Source organism: Hippocampus comes, unplaced genomic scaffold, assembly GCF_001891065.2.
Source record: "Hippocampus comes isolate QL1 unplaced genomic scaffold, H_comes_QL1_v1.1 scaffold71, whole genome shotgun sequence".
Taxonomy (NCBI): Eukaryota; Metazoa; Chordata; class Actinopteri; order Syngnathiformes; family Syngnathidae; genus Hippocampus; species Hippocampus comes.
This window is the reverse complement of record NW_017805932.1, coordinates 588053-606223: the sequence shown is the minus strand read 5'-3', so window position 1 is coordinate 606223 and position 18171 is coordinate 588053. Positions and strand designations below refer to the sequence as shown.

General features: G+C 46.3%; 2 protein-coding genes across 3 annotated transcripts; both read right to left on the bottom strand.

The window, feature by feature from the left end:
• Window positions 1-83: 83 nt before the first annotated feature.
• anp32e (acidic (leucine-rich) nuclear phosphoprotein 32 family, member E) lies at window positions 84-7572 on the bottom strand. Of its 2 annotated transcripts, XM_019890289.1 has the most exons (8): window positions 7222-7572; window positions 5048-5197; window positions 4743-4865; window positions 3769-3931; window positions 3574-3704; window positions 2151-2205; window positions 1955-2059; window positions 84-947 (listed from the first exon to the last, which is right to left on the bottom strand). In XM_019890289.1, the coding sequence occupies exons 1-7, from the start codon at window positions 7273-7275 to the stop codon at window positions 1974-1976; spliced, it is 762 nt and encodes a 253-aa protein (XP_019745848.1). In that variant the 5' UTR covers window positions 7276-7572; the 3' UTR covers window positions 84-947; window positions 1955-1973. The 2 variants fall into 2 exon arrangements, with proteins under 2 accessions (XP_019745848.1, XP_019745847.1); XM_019890288.1 differs by having other exon boundaries at window positions 84-2059; window positions 7222-7569.
• Window positions 7573-8674: 1102 nt separating this feature from the next.
• Window positions 8675-16937, bottom strand: gabpb2a (GA binding protein transcription factor subunit beta 2a). Its single transcript, XM_019890285.1, has 8 exons — window positions 16737-16937; window positions 15194-15301; window positions 14951-15118; window positions 14105-14299; window positions 13844-13997; window positions 13108-13284; window positions 10870-10988; window positions 8675-9689 (listed from the first exon to the last, which is right to left on the bottom strand). The coding sequence occupies exons 2-8, from the start codon at window positions 15299-15301 to the stop codon at window positions 9366-9368; spliced, it is 1245 nt and encodes a 414-aa protein (XP_019745844.1). The 5' UTR covers window positions 16737-16937; the 3' UTR covers window positions 8675-9365.
• Window positions 16938-18171: the final 1234 nt, after the last annotated feature.

Sequence of the window (18171 nt, the reverse complement as noted above, 5' to 3'; positions counted from 1 at the left end):
AGTCCAGCTTGACGTTAAGTGTCGAACGCGCTCAAGAGCGCCTCCCGGAGGAATTTTCCATTCACAGTAAAGCCACAGCAAAGTTCAACTAAATGACTTTATTTTCATTTTCTATCAGACCTGAAGAGCGTAAAAACGTATGTACACAAATATTCCATCCTTTTTTTTTTTTTGTAATAAATGTTCAAAGCGGCAAACACACACCGACACACAAAAACGCACGCGCACACACGCACATTTATTTGGATGTCAGTGAGAGAAACGACAAGGTAAGAACTAAATTAATCGGCCGATCACAAGAAAGCAACCTTATCTTTGTAAAAATCTATAAATATTGCTTTGTCATCAATTCTTTTAAAAATGTTGATTTCCCTTATCCCACAATGTTTTAATAGCGACCGGACTCAACTTTATTGGAATATTTCACATCACTTGACCCCCCCAAAAAGAAATCAAACAAACAAAAAAGTCCAAAAAAAGTCACCGAGCGTGTAAAAAGCTACAATAAAACACACACGCACACACACACGGAATAATAAGTATAAGAGAAGGAGGAGCTTACAGTGGTCTGCATATTTCTATAAGGTGGGCGGGGCAGAAGTCATGTGATCATCGGGCTAAAACGGAGGAGGAAGATCCTGATCCACAAACACAAGGAGTCCTGAAGGAGGCGCTCTGAAGTGCACCGACTTTGGTTTGTGTTGGAAAAATAAAAACGAAAAAACAAAAATCAACGTCCTCAACAATCAGACAACTTTTTGTGTTCAAAAAGTCTTTTTGTTTTTAATAATGTGTCCCTTAAAAGTTGGCAATGTCATCACTAATGGGCAAAAGCGAGGATCGATGAACAGTCCCAATTTAGTTGGATGTCTTCAGCAAAAATTCCAGAAGATCCCAAAGCCAACGTGGCCGCCATCTTGCATGTGGCGGAGCCGAGTGGAGTTCAGCTGGGTTGCGGATATACAGGAAGTAGGGTTGCAAAGTGATGGCAAATTGCGAATTTAGAAAGTTTTCAAGGGGATTAACAGATTCAGCAAAGCAGAATAATTGTTTTTTTTTTTAATGTACACAATTGAGGGTTGGCTCAATATGCACTCCATATTTGTGGCGCAGCCTTTGCAAATTCACAGATTCAGCAAGGTCTCCCCCCCTCTAAATTCATCGTCCATCATTAGTTTAGAAGCTCTTATTTGTTGTTTTGATGCTCAGGCTACATGTCATACTAAAAAGATGCATGGATTTTGTCTATTAAAACATAAAATAAAATCAAACTTGGGTGTCGACCCTCATTTTTCATGTTAAAGGCTTGTTAGCAATTTATCACTGCTTACTCCAGAATCGGGGGTGTTGTTTCTCCCCCCACAAAGCAATTTCTAACTTGTCCATCGGGTCGTAAATTGACAGGCAATTGGAAAGCTATTTGTGGACACACCTCAATCCCCCCTGACAATAAAAAACACTTACAGGCTAAAATCTATTTGAGCATAATGCTGACTCCAACGACTTACTATAATTACCGGGAGACAGGGTCCCAACCTTGCTGCTAAAAGCTTTGCAATTGCCGAATGATGCCACAAGATGGCTTCAACATTGCTTTGGACTGAACAGGGAACTTTTCAAAAAAAAAAAAAAAAAAAAAAAAAAAACGTTTCTTGCCAACCTTTTGGTCAATTTGCCAATCTGTTGTGGTGGGTGGAGAGGACTTGGATCACTGAACTTTAACGATTGCTTTCAATTTTTTTTGATTGGCCGCTGCGCCCCCACCCAAAAAACAAATAAATAAAATACAACGGAAAAGAAACCAATCATACAATTCAAATCCCAGTTAATTCCCATGAAAAGTTTCAAATTTGGATTATTTCCAAAGAAATGCTTTCCCCTTTGCAACCCCATTTGAAGGAGGTGGGCAGAGCTAGAGGGGCGACATCTAGCGTAGGACGGGAAACGCACGCACACGGGCAACGACAGCACGGCTAGTTGTCCTCGTCGTCTTCGTCGTCCTCGCTGTCGTCCTCCACGTCTCTCTTCCTCTTTTGTCCCTGAGTGTCCGCTCGCTCGTCTGCGCAACCACAGGCAGAGTGATTGGGGTGGCAAGGTTATTGATTGATTGACAGGCCTGGACCCATGCCTCGATGAGGCAGTCCACTCACCTTCCTCTTCCTCCTCCTCACCATAGTCCTCCTCGTCGTCGTCTTCTTCCTCCTCCTGAGCACAAGTGCGCATTGGTCAAGGCATGCGTGTGCACAACTGAACACGCGTGCACACACTAAGACGTCCACACACAGGAGGTCACTACTGGGGAGTCTACGTCACCGTGACCATGTCGACCACCAGAGCTTTTTTTGTTCATCTTACCACCAATACTTTCACCGATCAATACTTGACTTGGGAGGGGTGAGTCCCCATACCAAGTCTCTGTATTGGTCTTATGGAGGCAAAATAAAAATCTAATAAAATCTGACACTGGGTATGACCTCCTCAGCAATAGTTGGCGCTACACCGCAGCCGTTTGACACGTCACCAACTCACGCATATTGGCAAGAGACAAAGGTCCTAATTCCCAATCTGTCATTGCATGAGTTGAAATTGGATGGATCAAAAGTACTGGTGATATCAGTACTCGCCTTCAGTGAATAATCAAGAGTATTAATAACGCTGTGGGGATCAGTTGAGTAAAACAGAAAAAGCTCAAAAGTTTCAAATTGGGTATCGCCTGGAAAAAAGTAGCGTTGAACATCCCTACTTACGATCATTACTTTTACTATTAATACTTTGAGAATGAATACTTCGATTTTCCCGGTCAATACTTATTCAACACATTAAGGGATACTTTTTTACCATCAATACATTTTAGCATCTCCGCTCCCCCCCCCCCCCAAAGAAATACTTATTCGGCAATAAATGTACAATCGCTACTATCGATACTTTTACAAGGTCTACTTTTACTTTCTGTGCATCTGACTTGTCATAGTTGAGCTCAGGGGTCAAAGGTCCGAGGCGGCAGAGAAGACTTCCTGAAGGAACCAATCCGGATTGAGTTGAGGACTAGAGGAGCATCATTGGCTCGGTGGCCTGCAGGGGGCGGGTTTTAATCCAATAATTGGCCCCTTGTGAGCCAATGTGGACCCTGCAAGTCACGTAAAGGCTTCAGAAATGGTGCTAAATCAACGCAAAGAAATACCAAGACTGTGTTCAGATTCTTTTGCTTGCTTCCTACTCCCCGAAATTGAGATTTTGATTTTGTGGACGAGGCAGTTCAGTTAAAGTTCACTATAAATCGCTAGGCAGTAATTTGGGAGCAGGGAATGAGCCAACGATTCCGGACCATTCAGCAATTCCCGCTGCCTGATCGCTGATCGAGATGTTGACGCAGGGGTTAGTTAGACATAGCCAAATGGAATCAAAGTGACAAGTGGACCTTGATGGTTCCTCCCTTTGTAGTGATTTTGATTTGGTGACTAGGGAGCGATTCTGAAGGCAGCCCCTGAGTCCCGTTCTCTGCCGCCTGAGCACAGGTGCATGCTGGGGGTGGGGGGGCGTCCGATCCGCGGGCCCGACGCCAGCGTTGCCCACCTGATGCGTGGCCCTCTTCCCACGAACGCTCAGCCCCACCTCTCCTCCCTCCGAGCCGTCCTCGTCGTCGTCTTCGTCGTCCTCGTCATCGTAGTCGCCGGTCGGCCCTGCCCCGTCCTCGCCGTCCTCATCTGCGACACAAAGAAAAGGCTTTGAGTTCCCCAGACGTTTGCAACGGGGTGCAGCGTGGCTCACCTTCTTCGTCGGCCTCCGAATCGGGCGCCTCGTTCTCCTCCTGGTCGAAGCCGTCCAGGTAGGTGACCTGAGGCAGGAGCTCGAACACACTGTCGCGGTAATCCTTCAGCGACGTGATCTCACAGTTCAGCAGGTCCAGACTCTGAAGGCTCTTCAGGTTTTGCTGCAAAAAAAGTTGCATTTTGGCATCATAGGTAAGTCCCGGTTGAGAGTGACACATTTCCAGTATCGTATCAAGTTCTGCGACAACATGCTGGATCGCACTGAGCTCAAGTGGAAGAGATGAAACTTCATGAACGGCAAGAAGGGGAGGTGCAAAATATGCAATTCAACGCCAGTTAACTTCGGACATCACGTAATTAATCGCAAATAGAAGTTTTTAATGGAGTGAAATCTATACGTACATATATGCGGATACATACAGATAAAGATGGGTAGATAGATCAAAAAATGAATAAGACAACACTAAAATGGCAACCAACAAAGGATTTTGATGGGTGTGCACTGACCAGGGCCTCCAGGTTGCTCAGCTCCTTAATCTTGTTGCTGCTAAGGTTGAGGTAGATCAGGTTGGGACATTTTTCCGACAAGGTCTCAAAAGAACCCGACAGGTTGTTTTCACACAGCTCCAGCTGTGAGAGTGTGAGAGAGACAGAGAGAGAGAGAGAGAGAGAGAGAGAGAGAGAGACAGTATCGTATCAAGTTCTGCGACAACATGCTGGATCGCACTGAGCTCAAGTGGAAGAGATGAAACTTCATGAACGGCAAGAAGGGGAGGTGCAAAATATGCAATTCAACGCCAGTTAACTTCGGACATCACGTAATTAATCGCAAATAGAAGTTTTTAATGGAGTGAAATCTATACGTACATATATGCGGATACATACAGATAAAGATGGGTAGATAGATCAAAAAATGAATAAGACAACACTAAAATGGCAACCAACAAAGGATTTTGATGGGTGTGCACTGACCAGGGCCTCCAGGTTGCTCAGCTCCTTAATCTTGTTGCTGCTAAGGTTGAGGTAGATCAGGTTGGGACATTTTTCCGACAAGGTCTCAAAAGAACCCGACAGGTTGTTTTCACACAGCTCCAGCTGTGAGAGTGTGAGAGAGACAGAGAGAGAGAGAGAGAGAGAGAGAGAGAGAGAGAGAGAGAGAGAGAGAGAGAGCGAGAGAGAGAGACAGTGAGAAAAAAAACAATCAGGAATACCGGCCTACTTCAGGACGAGGAGAGTCGGGCGCGACACAGACACAAGTCATGTGATGTGCGTGTCACCTTGCGCAGTTTGGGCAGCGACGGCAGCTTGGCCAGTGAATTTAGACCCACGTTGATCATACTGAGGACCTCCAGCTCGATAAACTTGTCTGAGAGACCTTCCACTTCGCCACTCACCGAGGGGCTGTTGTCCACCACCATCTCGGCCACCTGAAAAAAAAGCAAACACAGTATCCTTTAATGTCTGGACAAATTGTGCCATTTATTTACAACATACAGACATACTCCAGTTCAATTCATTATCCCCCTCCTTCTGGTGTGCCCACCTTGACCACCAGGTGGCAGTATGAAGATTAACATCATTACACTACATTTCGGTGGCATATAGCTTTTATGTTTTATTTCTCTATTTCTAATTGCACAATGGTATGGGCTGAATGACGTTTGAGTACTGATACTGTACGTCTGTGTATTTGTTATGTGTGTGTGTTTTCTCTGTGTTAAAAGTGAAACCTCAAAAGAAATTACACTGGTCCACAAATGTTCACATTTTTTTTAATGAGAGATGCAAATAAACTTTTGTAAATTATTTTTAATCTTATTCCAAAGGCCTGTTTTGTATCTAGCACATCAGGTTTTTATAATAGTATTTTTGAATGAAGGGTTAGTTTCAGCAACGAGTGGATTTGTTTCCTCAAACGTCAGAGGTATAGATTACAGGGCACGGTAAAATCTGTATCGTGCAAGCTTTTATACATAAATAACAGGAAATATCTCGAAAACCAGATGTGGTTGAACAAAAAAAAAAGCAAACATTTTTTACATCGGCGTCAAATATAAATATTTGTAGGGACAGAATGCCAATTCCAATCAGAATTTGCTGTTGGCCAGTGTTGTTTAGGAATGTGATATTCGATTGCTGCAGCTCTGCTATTAATGAATACAGCCACACAATTTTGTCAGAAACTAACTGCTTTGTCATTTGTATTTGACGTTGCTGCTGCTGGATGCGTGCGGGTGCACGAGTGTGCCAGGCCCGCACACAAGAACTGCAAGCAGCATTGACTCGTGCGCGCACGTGCTGCCAGTGACTTACCCACTAGTGTGTGTGCGAGCGTGCACGGGCCATGTTTGCTTGGACTTGCATAACCGCGCTGAGCGCGCACGCGCTCCACACAAAATGTCTCCCCCATAAAAGAGGACGACGCCACGCGGAGGTCGCCGACCGAACCGAGCCAGTGGGCCAACAGGCGAACGTTGGGCCGCTCACGAGTCGTGAGTCACGACTCGCTCGCAAAAGCTCGGCGACGCCACCGAGAGGCTAGAAGCTCAACTAATGTGCTAGCGGCACTTTTGTCGGTCGGAAGTGGAGCGCGTTAATCCGCCATCGACGAGTAACGTCCCTCCATTTTGAGGCGCTACCGTCGTCACGTTAGCCGCCCAAGGGGGGAAGCACAGGATTGTCCTCGTTATAGTAGTTAGGGTTCGGTTGTCGCGTTTCTGGCAAGCTACGGTGCCGTAGCTCGTCGTAGTCCTTTGTTTTTTGTATAGCCCGTGCGTCGAATAAAACCACATTTTGGGACTCGAGCGGCGTCACTCGCCCGAGTATCAAAATGTCGGGGAAAGGGGGCTTGCCTCCTTGGCCTCGCCTCGCGCGCCTAAATGGCCATGCACGTCCCGAAAGGTCACTACAATAATGTGCTCCGGGATCGACTTTTTTCAGCTCTTAGGACGACGACATGCACACAAATGTTCGCCTCCAACCAACTTGAAAATGTCGTCGTGGTGCTTGACGCGCAGTGTTTCCGTGACGGAACCCCGCGCTCCAAAAGATATCAAATTTTGATCTTGCATTTTTTTAAACAAATAAACTGCTGCCACTGCTAGCAGCGAGTGATTAAAAGTTATTGTTTAAAGAGCCATCTTGTCGGTGTTGAGGCAAAGGACGAACGAGCGGCTTGGGGGTGGAGGAGGAGGGGCGGGCGTATGGCCGGCTGACCGGACCGAGGGAACCGAGCCGCCGTCGCCGTTTCCATCCACCCGGGGTCCCGCTTCACCGCCGTTGCGGTACTTCCACGACGTTCGAGCTGACCGCACGCGAGGCCAAGTGTGTGAAAGCAAAGTTGGCGGGCGCGCTGCGGTCTTCTCGAAGCGCAGCGCAGCGGGCAGCTCGTTGGATCCGCTCCCCCTCGCCTCGCTCATCCTCCCCAAGTGGCTCAATGGTGCCCACTCACCTCTGCCGGGTTTCGGTTCCGCAGCTCCAAAATGATCCTCTTCTTCATGTCCATTGTGAATATGTGGTTGGCGACGAGGGAGCAGTCGGGCGGTGAAGTGAGAGTAAAGTCCCCGGGACAAGAGCGTCGCCTGCGCGTCTCTGATGGCCACAGTTTGTTCGCTGATCCTCCATGATACCTCGCGTCCTGCCCCCTCCGCCGTGGGCCCGCCCTTTGCGACACGTGATTGGCTGCTGGTCTCCAGCGCGACGCCCATTGGACAGGAGACGTGTCAGTTGAGACTGATCTGCCTTAATCCAAAGAGCGGGGAGGCCTCGTCCCAAACGGACTGGCTGCGTAGACCTCGTGGGGACGCTTGTTGTTTGCTCATCAAATTACCGCTCTGGTGCCTTATAACGCCCAAATTGGAGCCGCCTTTCAGGGAAATGTCTTCAAACTCGAGGACATGCAGGGAAAGACCCATTTGTGTCATTACACTCGATAGAAAAGATGACAAATTGTAAGGGGGCGGGACTAAAATGGCGCTCGCTCGGCTTCGTTCTCGGATTTGGTGAAGGAGCCATCAGTCTAACTCGAGCTCAGCCTGCATGAATTTATTTACGGATCTTGTCAAATTAAAATGCTCCATAAAGTACTTAAACATCGGCACTGCGGTGATTACGTTAACAAGGCGTTTGAGTCATTGGGTCACATTCCCAAAAAAACGAGTAAACGGGGTTATGTTCATCAAATGAGCATTGCTATCATCAACATGGTGAACCTGGCAGGTCCAGTCAAGAATTAAATACAACTTGATATGTACAGTACATTGAATAAAGGTTGCTGAGTTTATTTAAAAAATATATATATCAAACTCAACTCACAGGACAGATGAAGGAATAAAGGATGGCACACTTAAATGTTTTTGTTGTTGTTCGGGTCCAGTTCAGAAAGGATCCATTCGGCTCCCTGGCTTCCCTTTTTGTTTGTGTTTGTTTTTTTGGTAACTTAAAGTTGGGATGAAGCATCTGCTGCACATTTCAACTATCGAGATCGATTATTCAAATTTGAAAACTAACCCACTGGGGAGAACAGAAAATCAAATCATTATTCTCATTTTCACCATCATCAATTCATACATTCGCTGCCAACAATCAAGAGCACAGGTGTCTTAAGTCAAGGCCCGGGGGTCAGATCTGGACCGTCACATCATTTTTTTGTGGCGCACGAAAGCAAATCAAGTATGTCAAGTTTCATGATGCTTGCTAAAGTCTGAACCAAAATTTCAAATTGTCATATATATATTCCACAGTAATAATAATTCAGTATTCTTGACTTCTATTTAAAACTAGTGATTCGTCAATTTGTTGTGCGCTGTGTATGTAATATGTGGAGGTGATTAAAAATGTATATGGTTTTCCAAAATTTAGAACAGCCCTCCAAGGCAAACCGTAACAACAATGTGGCCTGCGACAAAAATGAGTTTGACATCCCTCATCAAGAGCAACCCCATCAAACTGCAACAATGTTTTTACTGGTTGCCAATTTTGCACAAAAATATGCAAGAAAAATAAAAAAAGGTTTGAATAACAATTGACGGAGTTACTTCGTGTGGGGAAATCTTGTCGAGAGTTGAGTGTGGCACTTTTGTCCCTAAAATATTTGTTGTCCTTAAAAAGTTGAAAGGTGTACTTTACAAATGTCTTCATGAGTGTTTACAGCTTGCTAAGTGTGTAACAATGATTAAAAGGAAATCGCTCTCATATCTTATAAGTTCATGTGGCTTCAAAATTTCCGAATCAAGGGCAAGTTTTGCATTTACCCGATTTGGATGATGTGATATTCTGAGATTTTAATCAAGACTACGAAGAATGTCAACTATTTCGGATGGGAAACGTTTTCCACAACCAGTTCAGTGTGGTACTTGGTACGCGTCTCCAAAATATTCCCCAGAAGCCACTATCTGATTGGAAATTAGCAAAAAGAAAATGAAGCCGGGGCGCAGAAGCATTTCCCAACACAGAAGTGACCAGTAACAACGGGAAGGCGGAGAGAACAGGAAGCAGTCCCATGTGATGTGATGAAGAATGACCCCTGCTGGAAAGACGGCGAGGCGCCGTGTCACGTCGGTCCGTATTCAGTCTATCTCGGGGGTTTGGGTTACGTTAGGACCTCCCCCCAGGAGGTTCCCCGCCTGTCTCCACCAGCGTGACGCGGCCCCCATCGCCCTCCATGATGATGCCTCCCTCCTGCAGCACCACCATCTGGCCTTCCTCTTCCATCACACCCACGCCCGCCGCATCCTCGTCTTCGTCGCCGCCCACCACCTCCTCGGGGCTGACGTTGGCGGCGGCGACGCCCGCCTGACTCTGGGCCATGGCCTCCAGTTTGATGCGGTACTCCTCGGCCTCTTGCTCCTTCCGCATCAGTTGCTGTCGGTATTCCTGCGCCTTCCTGTTGGCCTCCTGCAGCTGCCTCTGCAGCAGCTCCTGCACACCACAAACAAATCAGTGAAACGCTCGACTAAAACTTCCCCTTCCACGCGACAATTATCCAAAATTAATCAGGACTACTCACAAAAAGTTCAGCATTTTTGGCTTCCAGGTACATTTTCTGGATGACCGAAAATTAACCCCCACCTTTCGTGGTTTGGTATTTTTTTATTTTTTTGGAAGCCATCCACGGTCATTCGCTACTTTGGCACCACCTTGTAGAAAAGTAGTGTTTTGCCACCACATTGGTGACAAGTAACTGTGGTGAAGTGAGTTTGAGTTTCATTTCAATAAGAGTAGTGCTTTGTCACCATTTAGTGGCATCTTGGTGTCGAGTGAGTGAAGGAGTTTCATTTTGAAGAAAAAAAAAAAAAAAAAAAGGGTTTTGCCGTCAACGGGTTTCAAGGAACTGCATATGGTGAAGTGAGTTTGAGTTTCATTTCAATAAGAGTAGTGCTTTGTCACCATTTAGTGGCATCTTGGTGTCGAGTGAGTGAAGGAGTTTCATTTTGAAGAAAAAAAAAAAAAAAAGAGTGTTTTGCCGTCAACGTGTTTCAAGGAACTGCATACAAAGTAAGTCGAAAGGTTTCCATTTAGACCAAACTAGTGCTTTGCAGCCACCTTATGGATTCTTGGTGTGAAGGAACCACGTTGATGTGAATTGAGGATTTTCATTTCGGCAACAGTCTTGCTCTGGCACCATTTTGAGGAATCTCATGTTTCCACACTTTTATTGATCCAAAACACATATTTGACATGGAAAAAAAAAATCTCAAAGAACGAGCCCAGGAAAAGTGCCAAAATGCGGTGTAACGACACTTGAAGCAATTACGATCTTGTTTCCGTGTACTGACAAATTGACACAGAGCTGATTTACTCGCATGACGACTTCTCCTGCATGACTGTCAACAGGTCAGTTGTACCTTCTGCCATTTAGTGCCAAGACCATCTAAATGTTCTGTACTTTGCCGGCATACATAGATGATCGAAGAAACCTAATTTGCAGTTGAGAAAGAATGATTTTGGCACCAATTGTGTGTACTTGTTGAATTTCTCGTGACACAGCTGATGATCACTTACGGCGGAATCGGCGACCCAGGTTACTGCATCGATATTGTTGATGAACAAAAGTGCACTTTACACTTCACACAAATCCATCAAAGAAGTCACCACTCACCGTCTCTCCTGTGTCGTTGTGATTATTGGCCACCTCCAACTTCCGCTTCCTGGAGGGCGGCGCCTGCGACTCCTCCGTCACCACCTCCTCCGTCACGGTGTTGGCGGGCACCGCTAGCACTACACACATCAGACAGTAGAGATGGAACCTTTGATACCGACATTCCGGAGCCCGCGTCAGCCGAGTGAGATGGGACGACACGGAACAGTGCGTCAAAAGGCCGGATGAAGTCGCCGTGATCACGCGCTGATGATGGATGACGCTTCATGCACGCCAACAAGGCACCGGAAATCACGTAGCTGGATTCAAATATTAGGCGTCGTGTCAAGCTGTAACTGCCGACAGGAGACGCCAACCTTTCGCGCTCACACTTCGGGACAATTTTAGAGTGTTCCTTTAACCTTCCGCGCATGGTTTTGGACCACGGAAGGAAAACAGACTACCCGGAGAAAACCCACACAGGCACGGGGAAAACATGCAAACTCCACGCAGGAAGGCTGGAACCGGAATTGAACCCTGTTCCTCTGCACTGTGAGGCCGACGCGCTAACCAGTCGACCATCATTGTTGCCCCATCCAAATCATGTTTATTTAAATCTACTGTGTAACAGGACATGACATTGAACCCAAACGACGGTATTGTGTCAAAATGTTGCAAGACCTATATGTGGACATGATGATCATTAGACAGACAAGTAAGATTGAATGCTGTCATGTTGGAATACAAATCAATTTCATCAAATCGCTGAGGGTTGTAGCTGCTATGAAACTGGCTGACCACCAGATGTCAGCAGTGAGGCTTATTCTTTTTTTCCCCCAGATTGGCTACTGTAACTTCTAATGCCAGGCTGTTTGGAGAGACAGTACAGTAATTCAGATGTCTGTCGCTTGTTTCTGCTTCAGATCACGAGTGAATATTATGTCTGTGTATTTCAAGCCAATTTCAAAGTAAAATGTGATTAAAAAAAAAAACGCTCCATCTTTCTTGCTTTCATTTACCCGGAAGATGACCTGGAAGTACATAAACACACATTAAAAAAAATGTTCCCTTGCAAACAAACAAACAAATAAATAAAAATCAACTTAGTGTTATTTCCCAATCTTTGCGACGGAATGCAAAGTTGTTTTTTTCTCTTCCTCGTCACCTTCAGGGCTCCTTTGGACAGTGTTTTTCAACACTGTGCCACGGCACATCAGTGTGCCACGAGATATTGTCAGGTATGCCGTGGAAAATTATCCAATGCGTATGCCTGTGCGGTCCATCGCGTGGCAGAGTAATCATGTAGTACTCTTCCATCCCGGTAGTTAGCAGCAGCGGCTAGCTAATTGCCTTGTGCTTCGAGACAAGCGACGTTTATGGCGCGAGGCAATACAATGAAAGCTATCTTTCATTTGGATCTACTTATACCGGTGATGCAACGGCACCGACTCCGTTGTGCTTGGTGTGTGGTGAAAAGCTCTCCAACACCGCTATGATCCCAAGTAAGCTTAAACTCCATCTCTAAACAAAACACCCTTCAACTTCGAAACAAAAATGAGGAGTATTTTCTTCGCCTGCGTGAAGACACGAAGAAACAAGCGACGTGCATGAGAAAAACCCGCAAAGGTAAACGAGAGAGCCCCGAAAGCAAGTTACCATGTCGCCGAACTTGTGACTAAATCAAAAAAGTCGCAGTGGCAGAGTAATTCATACTTCGCGCCTGCAAAGCCATTCTAAATGAGATGTTCGGACCCGAAGCGGCTAAAGAAATTGCCCGACTGCTCTAAAAACTAAAAACAGGGAAAGACTGAGAGCTGTGGAGGAAGAGCTTCGTGTGTCTTCAATCGATTGTTGCCAGGAGATTAGATCTGTGTTCATCCAAACCATTTATCACACTGAGTAAGAATAAATATGAAAGATTCCGAAATATTTGATTGATGTTTATTTGATTCCTATTCAAGGTTTTATGATGTTATTCTTCAGTGTTGAAAAACGCTTATAATAACAATATAACACTTTAATTGTTAAAATAAGCTTTTTTTTCACATTTTCAGCTAGTGGTGTGCCGCAGGATTTTTTTTATGCTCGAAAAAAATTGAAAAACACGAGCTTGATAGAGGAAGATTATCACATTAACAGCGCCATCTATCATTCTTGGTCAAATTCACGTTAATGTGTTCGTATTATTTATTACAATAACACCATCTTCAAATCAACGACAACTGTATTTCGGCCTGTGAGTGAGTGAGTGAGTCATACTTTGCTGTCCATGCTGCATGGTGACGAAGAAGGGCTGCGACATGCCCCCGGTGGTCTGCAGGTTGCCATGTTGGTCGGTTACAATGGTGATGACCCTCTGGCCACCCTCGTTGACCACAGCAGCATGTTGGATGTTGCTGTCCAGAGCATTGGCGGCCATGGCTTCTTCAGATTCCCCTGGAAGGCAAAATGGAGTGTCACACGGGCTCACCGGCGCTGACTCTGTCGCCTCAAACCTTTTGACACCAAGAACCAATATCACGACTTACATTCAGTACACTAAACAGGGCCAAATTTTTCATGCCTGCAACGTATATTTTGTGGTTTTTGTGCTATTTGAATACAGTTGTTCCTTGAGAACCAAACTGAATTTGCTCTCTCAAATCATTTCTCCGCCTTGAAACGAATGGAAATGTCATCCATCTGTTCCAGCACATTTCTACAATTTGCAGCATTCTCAGAATGTCTTCCCTGTGAAAGTAAAATTGGTGCAGCGTGAAATCCTTGACTGAGACGAAAAGAAACCCCCACCTTAAAAGTCTTTCACTGCCAAACTGCTGCTTGTTGTGAAGTAAGATGAACCGAGTTCTCTGCCACCGTACCCTGCTCGTATCTCAAACGTTTGCTTGGAAGCAAAAATCCCCAAACAGCCGAAGGGCAGCTCGTATCTCGAAAAAAATTCCGAAATTGGTTCACATTCGTATCTGACCATGTGAGTGCGTGTGTGAGAGTGTACCGGTGCCAGCCTTGTTGAGCAGGTCGGCCAGGTTGACCACACCTCCCTGTATTGACGGGATGCCCTGGATGATGAATTGCTGCTGGTTGCCGGTATTGCTGGACTCCACGTTCATGCTCACTTGGTTCATGTTCACTTGGTTCTGCATGCCCTCCTATACACACACAGAGAAAAAAAAAAGGGGTGTGGGGGGGGGGGCGTCATGACTGAAGCTCGACGTGAGGCAGGGAGTCGAGAGCCGTGACGAGGCGAGCGGACGACCTGCAGCAGCAACATGAGCTCCGTGTTCTGGATGTCGACGGCGATATCGAAGGGCGTTTTGTCGAACTTGCTGAGGGCGTGCACGTCGGCGCCGTGCTTGATTAGCGTCTCCACCACACCGTGGTGGCCGTGCTGCGCCGCCCAGTGCAGCGCCGTCATTTTCAGCATGTCTTTGGCGTTGATGTCGGCGCCGCTCTGGAGCCGAGAGAGGAAAACGGTGAGACGCGGAGGAAGGGAGTCCAACTTTCACCACTGGCACTTTGCCATACGAGTGACCTGACTGATGCCATTTTCAACAAACAAGCCGTCGTTCGGCGATTTTTTTTCCCCCCGTTTTCAAACTTGTGTACTTGAAACAATCTTAGCTTTGCTTTTCAGTCCACGAGCTTAATATTAATGCTGATTAGCATCTACCCTGCAGTAATGTAACCCTATAATGCAACGGATTCAACACAATTGGTTTCACACTTACATTGACAGTGTACAATAGTTCTCACAGTCATACGCTCTTTATCCTCTGCGTAGAGCGACTACTGAAGAGAACAGAGGACGTTACTACAAATCCCACTTGAATTCTAGGCAGGTCTTGCTGTGCTGCAATATGAATCCCTCTTAAGATGTGTTCTGCTTCTTTGTCTTGAATCCTAAATTGGTTATTTTAAGAACTTGTGTTCATGCACAACACATATCATGTGTGCGTCAATGTTCTTTTTTTTTTTTTAAAGATATTGGCCGATGTATTGTATTTTTGGCCAACTATCGGTATCGTCATGGGCCACAAAATTGCCATATCAGCCGGAGGACTTGGTGAAGGAGTGTCTCTGTGTTCAGAATGAAAGCGCTCACCCTGACCAGCAGCTCCACGATGATAGTGTGCCCCTCGGCGGCGGCCATGTGCAGAGGCGTCCGGTCCACTTTGGTGCGAGCGTCGCGACTGACGCCTGCTCGCAACAGAACGTCAGCTGTGGAGTAGTGGCCATGCTGGGCGGCCAGATGCAGTGGGGACGTCCCAAGCTGCGCGAATGGGGGGGTTGCACGGGATTAATGCGCTTCATGACAAATGCATAACCAGTCGGGACGAGCACTCACCCAGTCAGTAGTGAACGGAGCTCCGTTGGCCATCAGGTTCCTCACCTCGTCGTCCAGGCCTTTACGCGCCGCCTCCAGAAGACGCTTGCCCAGGTCCACCAGCGACATCTGACACACACACACACACACACAAACGCAAGGTTGATATTCAAATGCCCGCAGGAGACATTACTTTGGACAGCTATTGTTGACAACCTCATTTTGGTTCTCTAGGTTTGATTGGTTTCAATGCTTTGATGTCAATTCAGTAAGAAGTAGAAATGCACAAATAATTAGAATGCTGGTTGAAAGTTTTTTTTGTTTTTTTTTTAAATATTTACCTTTGTGCACAAGTGAGCACACGTGGTATGTCACCTCACATTTCTGACAGCATGTCGATGACATCTTTTTTGTCTGATAAGGGCAAGATTTATTTTCTGCATTTGCAGAAAATTTAATGGGCACAAAGTGATCAAATGATACAAAGCTAGAATGATCTCATCAAATGGAACGGTAAGAGCTGAATTTTGTATTACACTATGTTTTTATGGGCGGGTACAATCACACACACACGCACACACGCATGGGCACGTCTGCCTGGATGCTGCAGCAGAACGTAAAGCGTGTAAGAGGAAGGAGACACGAACTATGTGAAAACCCTCAGGGTAAACCAGAATATACTTTTAAAAGTCTGCCTTGGCTGATATAAAGCCGCCTCGCTGAACGACATCGTCGAAGAACAGGCCAATTAGTAATTCTGACATGTCCAAACAACTTTAACTGCCAATAGAAGTTTCAAGTGTGGAAATACAGTTGGAAGTCTCGATTTTTGCACATTTTTCAACTCTCGTGGTGGTGTCGAACGCCATGTCCCGCGAGAAACGGGCTCCAATTTAGAAACAAAAGAAATAACTGCGCCATCTAGTGGAACACTGTCGCTTATATGCGAATTTGAATTTTGAGGAAGAAAATATGTTTCTGTCATCCATTTGCGCGTACGCAACTGGAAGAAACCGTAACTACCGCGTTCAAAGAGATATTAGTGTTCGTGGTTTGGTTTTCATGGCAGAAACGGGAGAGTAACTTTGAAAAGTTACCGACGACGCGAGCGGGGTGGTGGCGTCCGACAATCATGTTGAGCGGTTAGCACAGCCGAAGCTTTTCTCGCCGGGCCGAGGAGCCATTTTACGCGCCTTGTGGCCAGCAAAGAGTCCGCCATGTGCCACGTCTACCCCTCCCCTCCGCACTTATCAATTACAAATCACCAACATCCATTTTGGACACCTCCAAACATGTCCTGCACGACGGACAGGAAACCGTTTGATATAAACTTGTTGGTTTTCCGGGGGAAGTCAGCGAGAAATTTCCTATTTTACACACCGAGAAAAAACCACTTCCACATCCGGTGAACTCGCTTGTCTCGGAGCGCGCAGCGTTGAAGCGCTTTGGGGGCGTTTTGTGGCAAGTTTTTCTCACAACTACATCGTCCGCTGAGCCCATGCTGTCTTAAGGCTCGGGCGAAACATGTTTTTATCTCCGGGAGGACGACGAGGCGACGACTTACCGCGTCCAGGTTTGTTGGCAGCCACAGGGCGGCTGGCGACTGCTAACGTAACGTTAGCCAGCTAGCGAGCGAGCGATCCAAACCAAAGCTCTCCGTGTGCCTTGATGTGTCGCCGCCGAGAACAATTGGGCGAATTAGGTCTAATTGTTAATCGGGACGTTTCAAATGTTTTGCTCTGGACGCCAGCGACGCATGCTTGCCGCCGCCAAATTGTTTACTGGGCAAAGTAAGAAGGAGACGGCAGAAATATACCCGGATGTTGTGAACATGGCATCCACGGTAAAAGTTTCGAGCGCGTTTTAATTCTCGCTTTGCAACGCAAATCAAGCAGTATTTGAAATACACTCAATTTACCTTGAGCATATAGTGAGCTTTTAACATTTTCTGTCTTGGACACTATTGGTAAATACGAGGTATGTAGTGTCCGTCCTCACAATTTGGTCTTATTTTGAAATTCATGACAAGGAACTGTGGACGCCAACTTTGTCTAACTTGAATGTGCTCGCCAGCTGTTAGCTCTTAGCCGTAGCATGAGTGCGCCAGAGTTCTCCTACCTCCTTTGTCCTTAGATCGTCGCCTCTTCCGATCCGTTAGACGAAACAAACCGAACTAAGTGATGGTACTCAAGAGTTTCCAAACAGTGTTTAAAATATATTTTTTTCGTGTAGCAATGTGGTTACCGAGAGATGCTAGTTAACGGCTAGAGGGCGGGCTTTGTATCGCCCCGCGGGCTGATCGCAGATCAGTTTTGTGAAGTCCGAGTGATGAGGACGCAATGTGGCCGCTCGATCTGCTGAATTCAGACCAGCATGCTGCTACACCTCCCCTTCCAACGAATTAAAGGCAGATGTTCAGTTTTTGAGGACTAAAAGCATTTTTTAATCATGAACTTCGTGATGCATTCAAATGATGCTCTGCGACTCCCAGTTCCACATACGCATCGGCGCTCTTCGCTGACGCTCCTTTCTTCTCATCGTCGGCTCCACAAGCCATCCATCCAGCCGCAGACTGTCCCAACAGCACCGACATTCCCGCTGAACAAAGCGGGGCTGTGAAAAATGCTGCCCATTCCAGGCGCAAAAACACAAGCGCCCCGGGGCTGTCTAGCAATGACAGTCAGATGGTGCCGACATTCCTCCCAATCAAGATCAGAGCTGGTACACTCGTGCTGCAGAGAAGGCGCAACCACCAAGCAAAGATTCTTCACCTTTGACGAACGTCGTGGCCAAAAAATGCTGACAACAATCCACAGCAGGTCCACACGACATAACAACAAACACTATAGCCCTGTTCACACGGCAAGATTTACTCCGACGCTGCACCGACTCTACGCCAGTGGAGCGTTCACACGTGCAAATTTACTTCGACGTAGCGCCGCTCAACAGCCTAGTGCGCATTAAATTTGATCCACCTCAGGGAGGTGGTTTAAAAATTT